Source organism: Lontra canadensis, unplaced genomic scaffold (assembly GCF_010015895.1).
Source record: "Lontra canadensis isolate GAN:19392208 unplaced genomic scaffold, GSC_riverotter_1.0 scaffold86, whole genome shotgun sequence".
Classification (NCBI taxonomy): Eukaryota; Metazoa; Chordata; class Mammalia; order Carnivora; family Mustelidae; genus Lontra; species Lontra canadensis.
This window is the reverse complement of record NW_022631080.1, coordinates 7,010,765-7,032,556: the sequence shown is the minus strand read 5'-3', so window position 1 is coordinate 7,032,556 and position 21,792 is coordinate 7,010,765. Positions and strand designations below refer to the sequence as shown.

At 41.5% G+C, this 21,792-nt stretch overlaps 1 protein-coding gene across 1 annotated transcript; it reads right to left on the bottom strand.

The window, feature by feature from the left end:
* Positions 1 to 16,001: 16,001 nt before the first annotated feature.
* Positions 16,002 to 16,554, bottom strand: LOC116882635 (histone H2A-Bbd type 1-like). The gene has a single exon (XM_032883163.1). The coding sequence runs from the start codon at positions 16,465 to 16,467 to the stop codon at positions 16,081 to 16,083; it is 387 nt and encodes a 128-aa protein (XP_032739054.1). The 5' UTR covers positions 16,468 to 16,554; the 3' UTR covers positions 16,002 to 16,080.
* Positions 16,555 to 21,792: the final 5,238 nt, after the last annotated feature.

Here is a 21,792-nt window from a genome sequence, read left to right as displayed (position 1 = left end):
ATCATGACCTGAGCCGAAGGCAGAGGTTTTATCCCACTGAGCCACCCAGGCGTCCCCAGTAGGTATGATTTTTAAAAGATAACTGTGATAGGATGTGGCTGCTCAGCTGAACACTGGAAAATGAGTGAAATTTTCTTAATGCTTGTACTATACTACATCTTAAGTTGGAGCCAGGAAAAATTCTGGAAGATTATTTCCCCAACATGATTATTCATTTATATGCTCAGACCAGGCTTCTTTTTAGTTACAGTGGCCCTTCAGGGTCCCAGGGAACTGAGCAGAAGATGGGTCTAATTTTAAGTACCAAGAGAGTCATTACTTCTTATGTTCAAAGAGTCATGCAGGAGAAGCCAATACATCATTTTTAAAAAGTCTCAAAAAGAACAGTGTGGAGATTCCTCAAGAAATTAAAAATAGAACTTCCCTATGACCCTGCAATTGCACTACTGGTTATTTACCCCAAAGATACAGATGTAGTGAAAAGAAGGGCCATCTGTACCCCAATGTTTATAGCAGCAATGGCCACGGTCGCCAAACTGTGGAAATAACCAAGATGCCCCTCAACGGACGAATGGATAAGGAAGATGTGGTCCATATACACTATGGAGTATTATGCCTCCATCAGAAAGGATGAACACCCAACTTTTGTTGCAACATGGACGGGACTGGAAGAGATTATGCTGAGTGAAATAAGTCAAGCAGAGAGAGTCAATTATCAAATGGTTTCACTTATTTGTGGAGCATAACAAATAGCATGGAGGACATGGGGAGTTAGGAGAAGGGAGTTGGGGGAAATTGGAAGGGGAGGTGAACCATGAGAGACTATGGACTCTGAAAAACAATCTGAAGGGTTTGAAGAGGTGGGGGGGTGGGAGGTTGGGGGAACCAGGTGGTGGGTATTGGAGAGGGCACGGATTGCAAGGAGCACTGGGTGTGGTACAAAACCAATGAATACTGTTATGCTGAAAATAAATTTTAAAAAATGATTAAAAAAATAAAAATAAAAATTAAAATAAAATAAATAAACTTTCAAAAAAAAAGTCTCAAGGATATCTTTTTGGGTTTTTTTTTTTTGTTTTTGCTTTTTGCTTTTTTTCTGATCAGATAATTCCTATCAATCTATCTTCAAGTTCACAGACTCTTTTTTCAGCCACCTCCACACTGATGTTGAGCCCAGGTAGTGTGTTTTTATTTTGGTTATTATAATTTTTAGTTCTAAAGGGTTTTTTTGCATTTAAAAAGAATTTTAATAGGCAAGTAAGACAAACAGCAGGCAGATGTGCAGAAGCTGACATAGCTGTGTCCCGGGTATAAAAACTGGGAAGCAGTTTGGAGGAAACTGCTATGGAAAAGTGTGTCATTCCAATTCCCAGTTGGGTTCTAAAACTTTTATTTTTTTCATAGTTTTCATTTACCTGCTGAAATTCCCTGTTTATTCATTAAGTTTATGTTCTTTTATTCTTTGAACATATTCTCCTTTAGATCTTTGACCACAGAATAATTCCTTTAAAATCACCATCTAAAAAGTCCAACAATTGGGCATCTTGGCTTCTTTTTTCTTGACTATAGGCCATATTTTGCTGTTTCTTTGCATGCTGAATAATTTTTACTGTAAACTGGACAGTGTGGATATGCATGGGGCTTCTGGGTTTTGCTATCTTCCTCTGAAGAGTACTGATTTTTGTTCTAGTAGGCAGTTCTGGAAGTTTGATTTTATGCTTTATTAAGGTAGATATGTAGAAAACCTAAGGTCTTCCCCACCCAATTAATTTAACAGTAGAAGACTCCAAATTCTATCTCCTCTCCATATCTTATAAGGGTAGGGTTTTATGATTTTTAAGCATGGATCTATTATAGGTTTTAGTTTAGGGTATGGTCTTAACTACTAAGGTTTCTGGTGTCTCAGCTGGATGCCCAGGATATTAGTGAGATATTTTCAAGGTCTCTTCACTCTTATGGCTTGGAACTCCAACATCCCCCAGCATGGGTCAACTGGTAATATCTCTGTCCTTTCTCAAATCTGTACCCTCTGGTCAGTCTTAGGTAGTCCACCCCTATGAACATACACCCAGTTCTGAGCCAGAAATTCTTAGAAATCCCCCAAATGGACTTATGAAGACCTTCCTTTATATAGCTCTTTCTTCTATGATGCCTTGTCTTGAAAATTCCAGCTTCTTCAAATTGACTAAACTCTGATTCCTGCCTTCTTAGCCCAGCAGCGTCACTGTTGTTCTGTATGAAATCGAGCAAAACATGCCAGTGGGATGTTTTCCCCAAGCAGAGAACTGGAGGATGGTTGAGCTACCTTGTGAGTTTCCCTTCTCTATGGAATTACAGCACTGTGCTGCCTGTTGTACAATGCCCCCCAAACAGTGAGATCCTATATTTTGTCCAGTTTTATGGTCATTTATGGCAGAAGGGCTAGTCCGGTACCAATTACTCCATCAGAAATGAAAGTCTCCTAAGGGATTCATTCTACCAAATTTAAGTGTTATGAAAAACCTATTTGCTGTTCAGTCTTACAAGTCTTGTACAATTTTAACCCATCTCAAAACATAATCATATGAATCACGGAAAAGGAAGGTAGTGGGGGACAAATTCAGTGGAGATGGGATAAGTTAGCTAGCTGCTATATCCTTTATCTTCTCCTAGTGTGTTAGTTTGGGTTCCCTTAGGAGCAGATGCTGATGTGAGTAGATATAAGCTTATTCGGGAGATGTATTAGTTTCCTTTGGCTTCTGTAACAAATTACCACAATCTTGGTGGCTTAAACAAGCATGCATTTATTATCTTATGTTTCTAGAGGTCAGAAGTTTGAAATCACTTTCACCGGGCTAAGCTCTGGGTGTTGACAGGGTCACACTCTCTCCAAAGTCTCTAGGGGAGAATTTGTTCATCTTTTCCAACACCTAAGGATGCATTCCTTGTCCGTGGTCCCTTCCACCAGCTCCAAAGTCAAAAGCCTAGTATCTTGCTTCAGTGGTCACCATGCCTTCTTCTTCTGTACTGAATCCCCCTCTAGCTTCCTCTCATAAGGACACTTGTGATTGCATTTAGGGCCCATCCATATAATCCAAGATATTCCCCCCATCTCAAAATCCTTTACTTCATCATATTTATAAAATCTCTTTTGCCATATAAAGTAACTTTCATGAGTTTATGGATTAACACTTGGATATCCAGTCTACCAAAGTCTACCCCCTGGCCCCAGGAGATGCATGTCCATTCCACGTTCAAAATATCCCATCAACCCCAAAAGTCTCAACCCATTAGAGTACCAACTCCAAGTCTAAAATCTTATTACCTAAATCAGGTGAGATTCTGGAGCAATCTATCTTGGGGCAAAATTCCTCTCCATTTGTGGACTTATGAAACTAAAAAAATCATTTATCCTCAAAATACAGTGGTGGACAGGCATAGGAGAATAGTTACATGAATTCTGTTTTAACTAGGGAGAACTAAGAAAGAAAAGTCACCATCTCCAAGAAATTTCTCAATCCAACCAGAAAGATCCATTAGGTTTGAAGGCCTGAAAATAGTCCTCTGTGGTTTAAAGCTGTGCCCTTGGCCTATGGCTCAACCCTTTGGGACAGTGCTTCCATCCTAGGACATGTGACTCTAAACTCCGGGTAATATTACAGAACAGTATTCTTGTGTCTGTTCTACTTCTTTTTTTTATAATTTATTTTTATTTTTTTATAAACATACAATGTATTATTAGCCCCAGGGATACAGGTCTGTGAATCACCAGGTTTATAGACTTCACATAGCACTCACACTTCACATACAGCACTCACCATAACACATACCTTCTCCAGTGTCTATAACCCCACCACCCTCTCCCTACCCCCCCTCCCCTTGGCAACCCTCAGTTTGTTTTGTGAGATTAAGAGTCTCTTATGGTTTGTCTCCCTGCCGATCCCATCTTGTTTCATTTATTTTTTTCCTACCCCCCAAACCCCCCACATTGCATCTCTACTTCCTCATATCAGGGAGATCATATGATAGTTGTCTTTCTCCAACTGACTTATTTCGCAAAGCATAATACCCTCTAGTTCCATCCATGTCATCGCAAATGGCAAGATTTCATTACTTTTGATGGCTGCATAGTATCCCATTGTATATATATACACCGCATCTTCTTTATCCATTCATCTGTTAATGGACATCTAGGCTCTTTGTTCTTTCTATTTCTTTTTAAATGGGTATAATGTCTCTTGAGTCTCTCATGAGGTAACAAAAACCGTTTAACACGTTCATTTCATATCTGTATGGACATCATGATTTTATCTTGTTCTGAAAATTATCTTCTAATCATCTTAGAGATCAAATAGAAATTCCCAATACATTCACCTATCAGAGCTAGGTAAAGTTCATTGCCAGAGAAGGGTGTCTCATGCAGAGTTTAAGCCTAGGCATGTCTTTTCTTGGTGGTTCAGGAGAATCCAAAGCACCAATGCAATGAATATTGACCTCTGTTTCTTTAGCTTTCATTTTCTAATCTACTCTCTCAGTTATTTTATTTTGGATACATTATAACCCAGAAAGTATTGCTTTTCTAAAGTAAAATGGCTTTTTGTTCCAGAATCGGAATGAGGATGAGGATGCTCAAAGACAAAAGAGAGCACGGACAGAAAGCTGCAGAGAAGTCGCAAAAAGAGAATTTCCAAAGGAACACAAATTTGGGCTAAATTTTTCTAAACTGGACTCAATTTTCACAAGTTTATAAGATTTTCAAAATGAAGTTGTAGCTAATTTAATACCAAAGAGTATATTGAATATTAACTCAATCTGAGACTTTGATTTGCTTTCAGTAAGACAGACCAAGTTGTGTTAGAGTATGGATCTGCTCTTACTAAGAGATTGCAAAAGGTGACCCCTTAACTGTATGGAGTTTCCTATGACCGCTCCAACAAATTACTAAAACCATGATGGGGGGAGAGGAGTCAGGATGGCGGAGAAGTAGCAGGCTGAGACTACATCAGGTAGCGGGAGATCAGCTAGATAGCTTATCTAAAGATTGCAAACACCTACAAATCCAATGGGAGATCGAAGAGAAGAAGAACAGCAATTCTAGAAACAGAAAATCAACCACTTTCTGAAAGGTAGGACTGGCGGAGAAGTGAATCCAAAACGACGGGAAGATAGACGGCGGGGGCAGGGGCCGGCTCCCGGCAAGCAGCGGAGCAATGGAGCACAAAATCAGGACTTTTAAAAGTCTGTTCCACTGAGGGATATTGCTCCAGAGGCTTAACCTGGGTGAAGCGCAGGCGGGGTCAGTGTGGCCTCAGGTCCCGCAGGGTCATAGAAGGATCAGGGGTGTCTGAGTGTCACAGAGCTTACAGGTATTAGAACAGGGAAGCCGGCTACAGAGACAGAGCTGAGGAGTGAGCTCTAAGCTCAGGGTTACCTTGAACCGGTCGCAGGCTCCGTCAGCTCGGAGCTCGGCTGGAGGCCAGGGTGACAGGAGCAACTGGGCGCTGTTCTCTGAGGGCGCACTGAGGAGTGGGGCCCCAGGCTCTCGGCTCCTCCGGGCTGGAGACTGGGAGGCCGCCATCTTCATTCCCGTCCTCGGGAACTCTACGGAAAGCGCTCAGGGAATAAAAGCTCCCGAAAGCAAACCCAAGCGCATTACTCAGCCCGGCCCCTGGTAAGGGCAGTGCAACTCCTCCTGGGGCAAAGACACTTGAGAATCACTACAACAGGCCCCTCCCCCAGAAGATCAACAAGAAACCCAGCCAGGACCAAGTTCACCTACCAAGGAGTGCAGTTTCAATACCAAGGAGAGCAGCGGAATTCCAGAGGAGGAGAAAGCAAAGCACGGAACTCATGGCTTTCTCCACATGATTCTTTAGCCTTGCAGTTAATTTAATTTTTTTTTCTTTCTCAATTTTTTTCTCTTCTTCTGCTAAATTTTTTTAACTTTTACTCTTTCCTTTTTTAACATTTTTTAACTAGTTTATCTAATATATATATTTTTTTTTCCTTTTTATATTTTTTCATTATTGGTTTTCTTTTTTTGTTTCTCTTTTCTTTTTTTTTTTCTTTCTGAACCTCTTTATATCCCCTTCCCCCCTCTCATGATTTGGGATCTCTTCTGATTTGGCTAAAGCATATTTTCCTGGGGTTGTTGCCACCCTTTTAGTATTTCACTTGTTCCTTCATATACTCTTATCTGGACAAAATGACAAAGCGGAAAAATTCACCACAAAAAAAAGAACAAGAGGCAGTACCAAAGGCTAGGGACCTAATCAATAGAGACATTGGTAATATGTCAGATCTAGAGTTCAGAATGACAATTCTCAAGGTTCTAGCCGGGCTCGAAAAAGGCATGGAAGATATTAGAGAAACCCTCTTGGGAGATATAAAAGCCCTTTCTGGAGAAATAAAAGAACTAAAATCTAATCAAGTTGAAATTAAAAAAAGCTATTAATGAGGTGCAGTCAAAAATGGAGGCTCTGACTGCTAGGATAAATGAGGCAGAAGAAAGAATTAGCAATATAGAAGACCAAATGACAGAGAATAAAGAAGCTGAGCAAAAGAGGACCAGCTACTGGACCACGAGGGGAGAATTCAAGAGATAAGTGACACCATAAGACGAAACAACATTAGAATAATTGGGATTCCAGAAGAAGAAGAAAGAGAGAGGGGAGCAGAAGGTATATTGGAGAGAATTATTGGAGAGAATTTCCCCAATATGGCAAAGGGAACAAGCATCAAAATCCAGGAGGTTCAAGAACCCCCCTCAAAATCAATAAGAATAGGTCCACACCCCGTCACCTAATAGTAAAATTTACAAGTCTTAGTGACAAAGAGAAATCCTGAAAGCAGCCCGGGAAAAGAAGTCTGTAACATACAATGGTAAAAATATTAGATTGGCAGCAGACTTATCCACAGAGACCCGGCAGGCCAGAAAGAGCTGGCATGATATATTCAGAGCACTCAACGAGAAAAACATGCAGCCAAGAATACTATATCCAGCTAGGCTATCATTGAAAATAGAAGGAGAGATTAAAAGCTTCCAGGACAAACAAAAACTGAAAGAATTTGCAAACACCAAACCAGCTCTACAGGAAATATTGAAAGGGGTCCTCTAAGCAAAGAGAGAGCCTAAAAGTAGTAGATCAGAAAGGAACAGAGACAATATACAATAACAGTCACCGTACAGGCAATACAATGGCACTAAATTCATATCTCTCAATAGTTACCCTGAATGTTAATGGGCTAAATGCCCCAATCAAAAGAAAAAGAGTATCAGAATGGATAAAAAAACAAAACCCATCTATATGTGGCCTACAAGAAACTCATTTTAAACCCGAAGACACCTCCAGATTTAAAGTGAGGGGGTGGAAAAGAATTTACCATGCTAATGGACATCAGAAGAAAGCAGGAGTGGCAATCCTTATATCAGATCAATTAGATTTTAAGCCAAAGACTATAATAAGACATGAGGAAGGACATTATATCATACTCAAAGGATCTGTCCAACAAGAAGATCTAACAATTGTAAATATCTATGCCACTAACGTGGGAGCAGCCAACTATATAAACCAATTAATAACAAAATCAAAGAAACACATCAAAAATAATACAATAATAGTAGGGGACTTTAACACTCCCCTCACTGAAATGGACAGATCATCTAAGCAAAAGATCAACAAGGAAATAAAGGCCTTAAATGACACATTGGACCAGATGGACATCACAGATATATTCAGAACATTTCATCCCAAACCAACAGAATACACATTCTTCTCTAGTGCACATGGAACATTCTCCGAATAGATCACATCCTGGGTCCTAAATCAGGTCTCAACCGGTATCAAAAGATTGGGATCATTCCCTGCATATTTTCAGACCACAATGCTCTGAAGCTAGAACTCAATCACAAGAGGAAATTTGGAAAGAACCCAAATACATGGAGACTAAACAGCATCCTTCTAAAGAATGAATGGGTCAACCAGGAAATTAAAGAAGAATTGAAAAAAATTCATGGAAACAAATGATAATGAAAACACAGCGGTTCAAAATCTGTGGGACACAACGAAGGCAGTCCTGAGAGGAAAATATATAGCGGTACAAGCCTTTCTCAAGAAACAAGAAAGGTCTCAGGTACACAACCTAACCCTACACCTAAAGGAGCTGGAGAAAGAACAAGAAAGAAACCCTAAACCCAGCAGGAGAAGAGAAATCATAAAGATCAGAGCAGAAATCAATGAAATAGAAAACAACAACAACAACAAAAAAAATAGAACAAATCAACGAAACTAGGAGCTGGTTCTTTGAAAGAATTAATAAGATTGATAAACCCCTGGCCAGACTTATCAAAAAGAAAAGAGAAAGGACCCAAATAAATAAAATCATGAATGAAAGAGGAGAGATCACAGCTAACACCAAAGAAATACAGACAATTATAACATACTATGAGCAACTCTATGCCAACAAATTTGACAATCTGGAAGAAATGGATGCATTCCTAGAGACATATAAACTACCACAACTGAACCAGGAAGAAATAGAAAGCCTGAACAGACGCATAACCAGTAAGGAGATTGATACAGTCATCAAAAATCACCAAACCAACAAAAGCCCAGGGCCAGACGGCTTCCCGGGGGAATTCTACCAAACATTTAAGGAAGAACTAATTCCTATTCTCCTGAAAGTGTTCCAAAAAATAGAAATGGAAGGAAAACTTCCAAACTCATTTTATGAGGCCAGCATCACCTTGATCCCCAAACCAGACAAGGATCCCATCAAAAAAGAGAAGTACAGATCAATATCCTTGATGAACACAGATGCAAAAATTCTCACCAAAATACTAGCCAATAGGATTCAACAGTACATTAAAAGGATTATTCACCACGACCAAGTGGGATTTATTCCAGGGCTGCAAGGTTGGTTCAACATCCATAAATCAATCAATGTGATACAACACATTAATAAAAGAAAGAACAAGAACCATATGATACTCTCCATAGATGCTGAAAAAGCATTTGACAAAGTACAGCATCCCTTCCTGATCAAAACTCTTCAAAGTATAGGGAAAGAGGGCACATACCTCAATATTATCAAAGCCATCTATGAAAAACCCACTGCAAATATCATTCTCAATGGAGAAAAACTGAAAGCATTTCCGCTAAGGTCAGGAACACGGCAGGGATGTCCGTTATCACCACTGCTATTCAACATAGTACTAGAAGTCCTAGCCTCAGCAATCAGACAACAAAAGGAAATTAAAGGCATCCAAATCGGCAAAGAAGAAGTCAAACTATCACTCTTCGCAGATGATATGATACTATATGTGGAAAACCCAAAAGACTCCACTCCAAAACTGCTAGAACTGGTACAGCAATTCAGTAAAGTGTCAGGATATAAAATCAATGCACAGAAACCAGTTGCATTTCTCTACACCAACGACAAGACAGAAGAAAGAGAAATTAAGGAGTCAGTCCCATTTATAATTGCACCCAAAACTATAAGATACCTAGGAATAAACCTAACCAAAGAGGCTAAGAATCTATACACAGAAAACTATAAAGTACTCACGAAAGAAATTGAGGAAGACACAAAGAAATGGAAAAATATTCCATGCTCCTGGATTGGAAGAATAAATATTGTGAAAATGTCTATGCTACCTAAAGCAATCTACACATTTAATGCAATTCCTATCAAAGTACCATTCATTTTTTTCAAAGAAATGGAACAAATAATCCTAAAATTTATATGGAACCAGAAAAGACCGCGAATAGCCAAAGGAATATTGAAAAAGAAAGCCAAAGTTGGTGGCATCACAATTCCAGACTTCAAGCTCTACTACAAAGCTGTCATCATCAAGACAGCATGGTATTGGCACAAAAACAAACACATAGATCAATGGAATAGAATAGAGAGCCCAGAAATAGACCCTCAACTCTATGGTCAACTAATCTTTGACAAAGCAGGAAAGAATGTCCAATGGAAAAAAGACAGCCTCTTCAATAAATGGTGTTGGGAAAATTGGACAGCCACATGGAGAAAAATGAAATTAGATCATTTCCTTACACCACACATGAAAATAGACTCAAAATGGATGAAGGACCTCAATGTGAGAAAGGAATCCATCCATCAAAATCCTTGAGGAGAACACAGGCAGCAACCTCTTCGACCTCAGCCGCGGCAACATCTTCCTAGGAACATCGCCAAAGGCAAGGGAAGCAAGGGCAAAAATGAACTCTTGGGATTTTATCAAGATCAAAAGCTTTTGCACAGCAAAGGAAACAGTTAACAAAACCAAAAGACAACTGACAGAATGGGAGAAGATATTTGCAAACGACATATCAGATAAAGGGCTAGTGTCCAGAATCTATAAAGAACTTAGCAAACTCAACACCCAAAGAACAAATAATCCAATCAAGAAATGGGCAGAAGAGATATATAGACATTTCTGCAAAGAAGACATCCAGATGGCCAACAGACACATGAAAAAGTGCTCCACATCACTCGGCATCAGGGAAATACAAATCAAAACCACAATGAGATACCACCTCACACCAGTCAGAATGGCTAAAATTAACAAGTCAGGAAATGACAGATGCTGGCGAGGATGCGGAGAAAGGGGAACCCTCCTACACTGTTGGTGGGAATGCAAGCTGGTGCAACCACTCTGGAAAACAGCATGGAGGTTCCTCAAAATGTTGAAAATAGAAGTACCCTACAACCCAGCAATTGCACTGCTGGGTATTTACCCTAAAGATACAAACGTAGTGATCCGAAGGGGCACGTGCACCCGAATGTTTATAGCAGCAATGTCTACAATAGCTAAACTATGGAAAGAACCTAGATGTCCATCAACAGACGAATGGATAAAGAAGATGTGGTATATATACACAATGGAATACTATGCAGCCATCAAAAGAAATGAAATCTTGCCATTTGCGACGACGTGGATGGAACTAGAGGGTATCATGCTTAGCGAAATAAGTCAATCGGAGAAAGACAACTATCATATGATCTCCCTGATATGAGGGAGAGGAGATGCAACATGGGGGTTAAGGGGGTAGGAGAAGAGTAAATGAAGCAAGATGGGATTGGGAGGGAGATAAACCATAAGTGACTCTTAATCTCACAAACAAACTGAGGGTTGCTGGGGGGGAGGGGGGTTGGGAGAGGGGGGTGGGGTTATTATGGACATTGGGGAGGGTATGTGCTATGGTGAGTGCGGTGAAGTGTGTAAACCTGGCGATACACAGACCTGTACCCCTGGGGGAAAAATATATTATATATTTATAAAAAATAAAATCAAAAAAAAAAACATGATGGCCTTAAAAACACATACATTCATTGGGGAGGGTATGTGATATGGTGAGTGCTATGAAGTGTGTAAGCTAACGATTCACAAACTTGTACCCCTGGGGCAAATAATACATTATATGTTAATAAAAATAATTTTTAAAAAACAATAAAAGAAAACCACACATACATTTATTTGCTTACAGTTCGGGAAGTCAGAAGTTCAAAATTGGTTTCTCTGAACTACCTTCTTTGTAATCTGCCCCCCAAACCAGAGATTTTATACTTCAAAAGAAAAACTTTCTATCATTTGCTCTGACTTCATCATGACCCTAATTATTCTCTTTAAAATAAAAAAAATAAAAGAAGTTACATAACTTCTGAATGGTTATTACTTTGCCACTTAAGAAACAGGTAGCCAAGCTACAACCATTCACGTTCTGAAGCTTCCATAATCTGATCTTAAGTGCTCAAATATCTTGGCAATTTTATTTTTTCCTTCCCCACAATGAATCCTAAATGAAAAATGAAATAAATTCATACTTCAAAGGATATTTTGCACTTAAAACTCCCTTTGATATTTCCCAGAAGGCCCTGAAAGTCAGAAAATTTTGTCACCTTGTAAAAAGAGAGGTGGTAGAATTATGAGGTTTATTTGATATACTACTGTTTATGAATTGCATGGGAAAAATTCTCAAAAGAGGTTATCAACTTCCTCTAGGTTAAATCTGAATAGGGATAACATTATCAACATAAATATTTTAGAAACTGTAGCATATATAGGAAGTTCCTAGAGATTTGTCGGTATTCTCGTTGTCCATTGTTTCTACTTACTCAAGTCCTGGTGGTACTTCCCCTAATGATATTAAGGTATCAATATATCAATACTATGGTGTTATCAGTGTAATTTTTATTTTTAAATGTTTGATTGCAATTTTACTATGTAATTTTTATTACATAGTACATATTACTATTATTTACTACGTAATTTTTATTTTTAAATATTTGATTGCAATATTACTATTTTAATTTGCAACTAGCATCTTCTAGGCCAGTGCTTTCAAATGCAGGATATATATAAAACTTATCCCTAGAGATTTTATTAAAATACAGATGTTCAGAGCCTACTCCAGACTTTTTCCAAAATAGTCTTAATTAGGTTAGTAGGCCTTTTGTCCAAAACTCATCTCTTTTGAGTTGACTTTATTATCTTCTTTTGCATATGGGGGGGAAGTAATTTCACCTTCATTTGCATTATTCTTATGCCTCCCACAAAAGTTTTCACTTGTGAAAATTATCAGTAATAAGTTAACCACAGCCATAATTGTCTGTCTCCTCTCGATTGTTTTTTGTTTAACTCTGGTGGTTCCACCAAGGCCGTACAATCAGCTAAGGGACAGGGACCTTGTTTTCAACAAAGAAGGACTGTCTGAGAATCCCCAGGAAGAGATCAGGTATTTCCAAGAATAGGCCCTTGAGTACAGGCTTCTGATGTCATCACATAACGACCTTTAAGACGAGGTCAGGGGCGCCTGTGTGGCTCAGTGGGTTAAAGCCTCTGCCTTCGGCTCAGGTCATGATCCCAGAGTCCTGGGATCGAGCCCCACATCGGGCTCTCTGCTCAGCGAGGAGCCTGCTACCCTCCTCTCTCTCTGCCTGCCTCTCTGCCTACTTGTGATCTCTGTCAAATAAATAAATATCTTTAAAACAAAAAAAGACAAGGTCAGTGGACTGACTCAGAATTCTGAGAACAAGTTAACTGAGAAGCAGAAGTGTTCTTGAGGTTGCTCTACATAAGATACAAGGAACAAGACCTGTGTTTGCAAAGTACAAAGATAACACACTAATGATGTTGATACTTGATGTTGATATGAAGGCTAATTGAATTTAGATAAAAACAAAGTATGAAATCGGTCTTTTTATCCTGACCTATCAGATTTCCCAAATAAAATACAACCAAGTTGATAGTGCTTCCCTAGATCCCAGAGACACTAAGAGTTTAGCTTCCTTTTCCCAGAGTAGAACACCTATCTCAAGGCCTGTTTCTCAAGATATCAGAAAGAACCTCAACAGGTAGGAGAGACACATTCTCCTTCTCACTGTGATGTCGAGAGAGCTGATTACCATGCTGGGGCCAAACCGGCCTCTGAAATAAAATGGAGACCCTAAAAAAAGCCCTGTTCCCTGTGCCCCACTTATTGTTAGTACGGAATTTTTCTTAGGAACAGCTCACAGACTGATAATTGGACTTATACCTCAAGGAGACCTTCAAAGAAATTTGGTCCAACCTCTGCACTTTATGGCTATGGAGGATGATGTGTCCCCAAGGAAACTACCAGAACCTAGTGAACCTCCACCTCCACTTGCTGGAGAGAGGCCTGCTCGCCAACTCACATGAAGAGGAGAGAGAGAGAGCTGAACGTACCAAAGGCTAGGAGGGCTTCATGGCTCTCCATAACAAATGACCAAGGAGCAAGAAAAGTTCACACAGGTGGCCAAGGCCTACCAAGACCACTGAGGACCAAACAGAAGGAGAGGATGCTGATGCAGAAAGAAAGTTCCTAGAGAGGCCACAGCTGCCTGTGGTAGCTCCTTGAACCCCCTCAGAAGACTCTCACTAAAATAGAGAGTAATGAATTCTAGAAAATAATATCATGGGGTGGATCTTGACAGTATTTCTGTAAATACTGGGTTGAAGGGGCAGTATGTGTCCAGAAAGGTTTCTTGGATTTATAAAAACACATATTCTAACATGCTGTAAGTACAACCTTCATACTATTTTTCTCAGGATACTTCTGTGAATGTGCTAAAAGCCAAACCGGTCTTTCTGCTTAGACAAGCGGTGGAAGGAGGCAGAGGGAGGGCGGGTCACCAGGCAGAGGAGAGCAGAGAGGAAACCGGACTGAGGCCTGTCTGGTTCCCGGGTGTGTACCTCTGGCTTCTTCCTCTCCATGGCACTCTCCTGTCTTTCCACAGGCTGCAGCAGGCTGTGCTTCCACAGCCAGAGGCCCAGGCACCCCACCATCATATAAGAGCCAGGCCCAGGGGCGCTTGGGAAACACCCCTAAGCTTCTGGTCTACAGGGAGGGAGAGACAGGCAGCTACTCATTAAGGACACGCTCGGTGCCGGGCACCGTGCTCTGCCACAGCTTCCAGGCACACATCAACTTAATCTTTGCGAAAATCCAAAGATGGAGGAACTCTTAGTGTCCCCATTTAACACATGACAACAGTGCTGCTCAGAGAGAAAAGAGGACTGCCCCAGATCACATGGCCACAAAATGGTGAACCGGGATGGCCAACCTAGCTCCTCTGATCCGACTGTTGAAGCCGCCAAGGTGACCTCTGAGCAGCCCTCTATGACAGGCCGGGGATGACAGAGGGGGGCTCTTGAGCAGATGATGAACAGGAGAAAATGACAGATGCTGACAGTTACAGGAAGGGGACAGACTGCCAGAACACTCGATGTGACAATTATTTTTAACCCAAAACAGCACAAGAGTGTTTATAAGAATCATATGTACTTGTGAGTTCACCATTTGGGACGGGATTTACACAGAATACACTTACACCTCTCCAAACAGGCATCCAGCCACTGAGAACTCTAGGTCGCTCCCTCAAAATATGACCATACACAGGCTAGGTGTTTCAGCTGAGAATGAGACTAACAAATGTGTTTGTAATGGAATACATTTACGAATAATCTGTTAAGGGGCCCCTGGGTGGCTCAGACGGTTAAGCATCCAACTCTTGATTGTGACTCAGGTCATGATCTCAGGGTTGTGAGACAGAGCCCCGAGTCAGGCTCTGCAATGGGTGTGGAAACTGCTTAAGATTCTCTCTCCCCCTTCTCCCTCAGCCCCTCCCTCTCCCTTCTTCTCAAAGAAATACATGGATAAAATATAAATCTATTAACCATTAAGAACTTCTGGGACTGCATGTCTTAGGCCAGATAATACCTTTGATGCTACTATTTACCAGTGTCCACAAGAGAGGAAAGAAGGATATACTCCACAGAGCATCACAGCACTAATAATCTGTGTCTCAAGTCCTTTTTTGGAATAAAGCCAGGTCTAAACGAATGAAATCAACCTGAGCATGGCTCCTTTCCATATGCCTCTTCTCGGTTTCCCGTCGCTCCTCCGTCTTCATGGAAAGCCCCTGTCCCATTAGGTTCACGCCAACTGCTTTGCCACCCTCTCCACCCACCCCCACTGCCATCTCCTGACTTCCACAGCTTCCCCCCATCACGAAGAAAGCTTTCAGCCCCACCCCGGTTACCATCATCGTTCTCAGAATTCAACATGCCTGGGAGGCCCCTAGCCCGCCCACCCCACCCCCCAGCCATCCTCCTGGGAGGCATTGACTTGCTCAGAGCCAGGGAGGAAGTCTTTCCCCCGCAGCCAGCTACTCCCTCCACGGCCACACACCACCCCCGCCCGCAAACACTGTCCCCAGTAAACTGCTCCCTGAAATACCCAACTCCAGCATCCCACACTGACCGCCCTTCCACCCTCCACTCCCCATGGGAGATGATCTCCTCCACAACCGGCCACTCCGGCCATGGCCACTCCCTGTACTGTCACCAGAGAAACCGCTCCCTGAAATGCCGGACTCCAGCTTCCCACACCGACCGCCCCTTCCACCCTCCACTCCCCACGGGACATCTCCTCCTGGACGTCCCACAGACACCGCCCACTCAGGAGGAAAGAAACAGACACCAGTCAGAAAAATTGCACTGGATCTTAAGTCCTTTAATGGCTTTTGCTGACAGGAGAGCAGGCCTCCCTCGTCTATGCGTGGGGCCGGGGACTAGATGAGGCTGTTGGCTCTGGGACCCAGGCTGCACCACTTTCTGGGCTGGGGCACCCCCTCCACCTGAGGGCAGGTGCTGTCCTCAAAGAGGCGGCTCAGGTGTTGGTGGTTGTCCAGGGCCCTCTGCACGTGCTCTGGGGTGATGCGTATCTTGTTGTTGTTGCGGGCCTCCTGGCCCGCCAGCTCGAGGATGTTGGCCGTCAGGTACTCCAGAACGCCGGTGAGGAAGATTGGTGTAGATGAGCTCAGGCGCTGAGCATAGCGACCCTCTCTCAGGAGGCGGTCCACGCGGCTAACCGGGAATTGGAGCTCAGCTCTCATGGAACGGGACAGACTGTGCCTCCTACGTCTAGGATAGTGCCAGGGCCTTCTTCTCCCAGGCATGATGGTAGCTGGGTTTGGCCCTGCCTGATGGTGCCAGGGGCCTGGGTCTGTCAGGATACCAGTGCTTGTTCCTGCCCACTGTGCCCCTCACTGGCCCAGGAGCTGCCTTTAAGGCAACTCGGACATTGTGATGTCATTGATGACACTGGGCCCTGATCAGGACCCACCTAGAAACGTCTATGATAGAAACCTGGTCTCCGTGTTGATTGAACCCTCTGTATGAGGGAACATTTTCTAGGTGACTTTAATAGCCTAGCTTTAAAAAGGAAATGAATGTTCAATATAATCAGTGCCCTGTCTTTAGGACACTCTACTTCCGGTTACCGGATTCTAGCCTTGCATTGTCTTTGAGCTCTCTTACAGCCCTTTGTAAACAGCTGGTAACCAACAGACATACGGAATGCTGTCCAGTAGAGGTCCAAAATAAAACCACTTTTCCCCATGTACACATTTAAATATTATATTTCTATATTCTTTGGATTCTCTTTTGAATTGGTTACAATATATGCCAGTTCCTCATGAGTTTAAAAAAAAAAAAAACTAACGCATTTCCAGTTCATATCTGTGTAAGGGTCCAACTCTGTTTTGGCTCAGTTCATGATCTCAGGGTCGTGAGATCAAGCCCTGCGTCAGACTCTGTGAAGCCTGCTGAAGATTCTCTCCCTCGGGTGCTCCCAACCCTGCTTAGTCATGCTCGCTCGCTCGCTCTCTCTCTCAAAAATACCTTCTGTTTTGAAGATCACACTGATATGCCCAGGGGGTTCACCTGTGAGAGCCAGGTACACATTCGTAGACACAGAAGTGTACCTCCTTCTCAGTTGAGTGTATCATTTCTTCTAGGTGAATCCAAAGTACAGATAGTACTTTGTTAATGTTATTTTTCTAATTTAAATTTTTAATAATGGTCATTTTCTTCTCTGACTTTGTGTTTTTCTTGCTGTTTAATTTTTTTCAAAATCTGGATCAGTTCTGGTGGGTTCGTTTACAAGATCTTCAGAAAGAGCTCCTAGGCCCTTCAGAAGTAAATGATACATTGAAGCCATGAGACTTCAGTTTGTTCTCTGTGGAAAAGGCTGAGTTTTCTTGGAGTGTGGGCCTGTTCTCCAGAGGAGGTGACAACATTACTCCTCACCTGTGTTAGTTTCCTATGGCTGTTGTAACGAATTGCCATAGACTTGGTGGCTTTAAACAATGCACATTTATTTTCTTCTAGGTCATACATTGAAATCTGCTTCACCAGGCTAACATCGAGGTGTAGACAGCATTGCCTAACCTTTGAAAGATCTAGGGTAGAATCCATTTCCTTGCCTTCTCCTGCTTCTACAGCTCAATTTCTTGAGTCACAGCTTCTTCTATCTTCAAAGCCAGCAGTGCTGTGCCTTGCTTCAGCTGTCACATGGCCTTTTGCTTTTGTATTCAAATTTCCCTCTGCTTCCTTCTTAGAAGGGTGCTTTGATTTCTAGGGCCAGCCTCAGTTATCCAGGATAATCTTCCCACCTCACTGTCTTTAACTTACAACTACAAAGTCCCATGTGCAAGATAGAAAGGAACATGACCAGATTCCACTGAATAGGACTGAGTATTTTAGAAAGCCCTATTTCACCCTCCCATTTTACTTTATATAAAATCTGCCCAAGGAGCAGAAATTCTGTATCTCGACAGAATATCCCTTTGTTCTGATTTCAACATGTCTTTGATTATTCTCTTTAAAATAAAAGAGGGGCGCCTGGGTGGCTCAGTGGGTTAAGCCTCTGCCTTCTGCTCAGGTCATGATCTCGGGTCCTGGGATCGAGCCCCGCATCAGGCTCTCTGCTCAGCAGGGAGCCTGCTCCCCCCACCCCCACACCGCCTGGCTCTTTGCCTACTTATGATCCTGCCTGTCAAATAAATAAATAAAATCTTTAAAAAAAGAAAAGAAAAGAAAAGAAACAATAGTTCTGCATTTCTAAAGTTTTACGGATTTTACTTAATGGACTTTTCTATATTTACTTACATCTTGCCACTGAATTAGTAGATAGCCAAGCTACAAGCATTCACGTTCTCAGGCCCTCATGATTCTACCTTAAGCATGCAAATGTCCACATGGCATTTGATTTTAGCATTCCCAAAATACAATCTTAAATGAAAACTGAAGTAGAATAATACTTTGCAGTATCTTTTGCACTTAGACCTGCCTTTGGTTTTCAACTGATTCCTCACAGGGCCCCTGGAAAATCAAAGATTTATTTTTTCACATTATAAAAAAGAGAAGTGCTAGAAATAATTAGATTTATTGGACATATCACTGATGAGTTGCACAAAAAATTCCCAAATCAAAAGATGTACTCAGACTTCCCTAGGCTAAATATTAATACAGAAAATACTAATATAAGTGTTTCAAATGTTCTATCCTGTATGGGCAGTTTCTAGAGATCTGTCAGTGGCCTTTCTGTCTATGAGATGTTTTTAATTATCAGAGTCCTGCTGGTGATTTGGGTAACAAAACAATAGTGTTATCAGCCATCATTTCAGTTATTACTTTGAAATATTTGGTTGCAACCTTCCTCATAAAATCTCAATCCAGCATCTTATAGGCCAGTGCTTTTTGACAAAGTATACGCATCAAACCTACCTATAATAATGGTTAAATTCCATGTGTCAACTTTGCTAGCCTATGCAGGTTTACACTTTTCAGATGAGATTAACATCTACAATCAGTTTATTATAAGAAAAGGAAATTAGCATCATACAATCAGTTGAAAGTCCAAAGAGCAAAAACTGGGGTTTCTTGGAGAAACATTTAGCCACATTGTAACAAAGAAATCTGGCTAGAGTTTCTAGCCTGTTGACCTACCTTACAGAATTAGGACTTGTCAGACCAGATAACTGCATGACCCAATCATATTCTTTCTCACACACACACATATCCTATTGGTTCAGTTTTTTTTTTTTTTTCTGGAGAACTCTAATACACCAATGGGATTTTATTAAAATCCTTAAGTCTAGGACCTATACCATACATTTTTGGTTACATCATTACGCTTTATAGACACTGGGTCAAAAACCCTTTTGTCTTGTCATCTTCTTTCACGTGTGACAAAAAAAAAAAAGGTAATTCCACCTGTAGCTTCACTACTTTTATGCCGTCACAAATTTTTACTTACAAAAATTATCAGTAAGTTAATCTCAGCTATAAGTATCTGTCTCCTCCAGTTTGTCATCTGCTTTGCACTGAGGTTTCTCTAAAGGCACTATAATCATCTACAGCCCAGAGACTGTCTTCAACAAATAAGGATGGTCTCAGAACCCCATAAAAAAAAAAGACAGTAACTTCAAGATGCTTCCAGAATAAACTATTAAGCACAGGCTTCTGATGTCATCACATAATCACTCTTAAGACCCCATCAGCGGACAGAGTGAGAATTTCGAGAACACCTTATTTGAGAAGGAGATGGGTTCATGGAACGGCTATCACAATGTTCAGTGGGACAAGATTAGCAAGTGGAACAAAAGGAACCAGGATTTGCAAAGCTCAAAGACCTGTAGCAGAAGATCAGTCCTCTGATCCCAACCTGTCTGGCCTTTTCCAAATAAAACAGAAGGGACAGTTTTAGGGAGTGAGTTGTTCCTTGTGCTTTCCTAGAAGTCCAAGAGACCTTAACAATGCTGTGTTGAAGAGATTAGCTTCTGTATCCCAGAGGAGAACATTAAACATTTTCTATCTTCAGGCTCATTTCTCAGGGTACAGTAGCAGCGGGGCCTCAGCAAAGTTACCAGAACGTGACTGTCATATTTGCTGTTCTACCCACTTGCCATGTGACATTGGGAGAGTGGAGTATCATCTCTGGGCCTCAGTGGCCCAAGCTGTAACATGGAGATGCTCAGAAAGAATCCCTGTCCTTTAACCCCATTTCTCCACTGTCAGTATAGACTTCTCTTAGGAAAAGCTCAGACTGGCAATTGTACACCTTGAGTACACCTTTGAAACAATTTAGTCCAACCGCCTCATCTGACAGCTGTGGAAGCTGATGTGCCCAACCACCACCCCAAGTAAACCACACCTATGGGAGACCAGAACCAGACTTTCCTCCCTCTTGTGTCACTATCTTGTCCCAATACGTCATGAACACCCTCTCCTCCACGGTCAAGTTGGTCAACTGCTTTCATCCTACGTGGCAGAAGCCAAGATATCACACAACCACAGTATCTAACCTGCCTCCCTGCTGCACACTGATTTCCTTTAGTAAAGTTTGTTTAAACACATGAAGTTTGGAAGGATTTCCCCACAGTAATTCTGGAATGCTAAATACATGACAGACCAATCTTCTGTTTTCATGAAGGACTCTGAAGCAGAAACACTAAATGGAACAGCCAAATTCATGTCCCATTCATTGCCTTTCCCTAGATTCAAAACCACAGTCCTTAAAGAATAAGATAAAATAAAAAGCACTCTGATAGTGCTATTCAAATGTGATGTGGGGCTGCTGTAGGCCATGAAAGTATCTGTTACCCATCAGCTACAGCAGGGTGGGAGATGGTCGGCATTCAGTAACCTTTAGAGCAGTTCACGTTTTGCCATAACATTGAAGTGAGCGGAGTCTTCTCGCTGAACAGAGTTTATACTAGTTCAGATGATGAACTCAAGTAGAGTCTAACGTGAACTCTGCTATAGTCCTACTAAAACATGACCGTCTGTCAGCTCACAATGAATTTGAACAACAGAATATATTGGCCCCATAGCAAAGACAATTTTGACGAGCCCTGTGCTGTTCATATTTATTGAAAGAGAAAATTTCATCCTTCAGAAAACTGTGGTTTTATAATTAAATTATGATGGGGATGATGAACTCAAGGAACTTTAAAAGCCAGATGAATACTGTAAATGAGTGAACAGGGTCATATATGAGATCCAGCAAGGAAGGGTGAGCACTGAGACAAAACAGACCCAGGATGAATGGGACAGCAGCCAGTCAGCTTCTCATGACATACACATGTATGCCCAAACATTGTGATTTCACCAGAGGAGTCAGCAATGGAAGTTTTCAGGTTAAAAGTTCTTGATTTTTAAATGCTGGGAGCTGATTGATTTTCCTTTGAAAGCGTCATTATAGGCCTAATGATCCCATCTGCCCACCTCCATTATGTCAGTGAGCAGTCACTTTGTAATTTGTTCTTTAGGCAAATGATTTATTGATATTTATAGTCTTCTCATTCTTGAATCTTATTTTGGGGCTCCAAAGGCTCTTTCTAAATAGTTAGGTGGTCTCCCTCTGACCACTTCCTATAGGATTTGTCAGATTCAGGGACTAAGGGAGCCTGGGCCTTCAAATGCCACGATTATCAAAG

Bases quoted from the DNA above. Each gene is read 5' to 3' on its own strand.
- LOC116882635 (XM_032883163.1), bottom strand. From the start codon at position 16,467: ATGCCTGGGAGAAGAAGGCCCTGGCACTATCCTAGACGTAGGAGGCAC.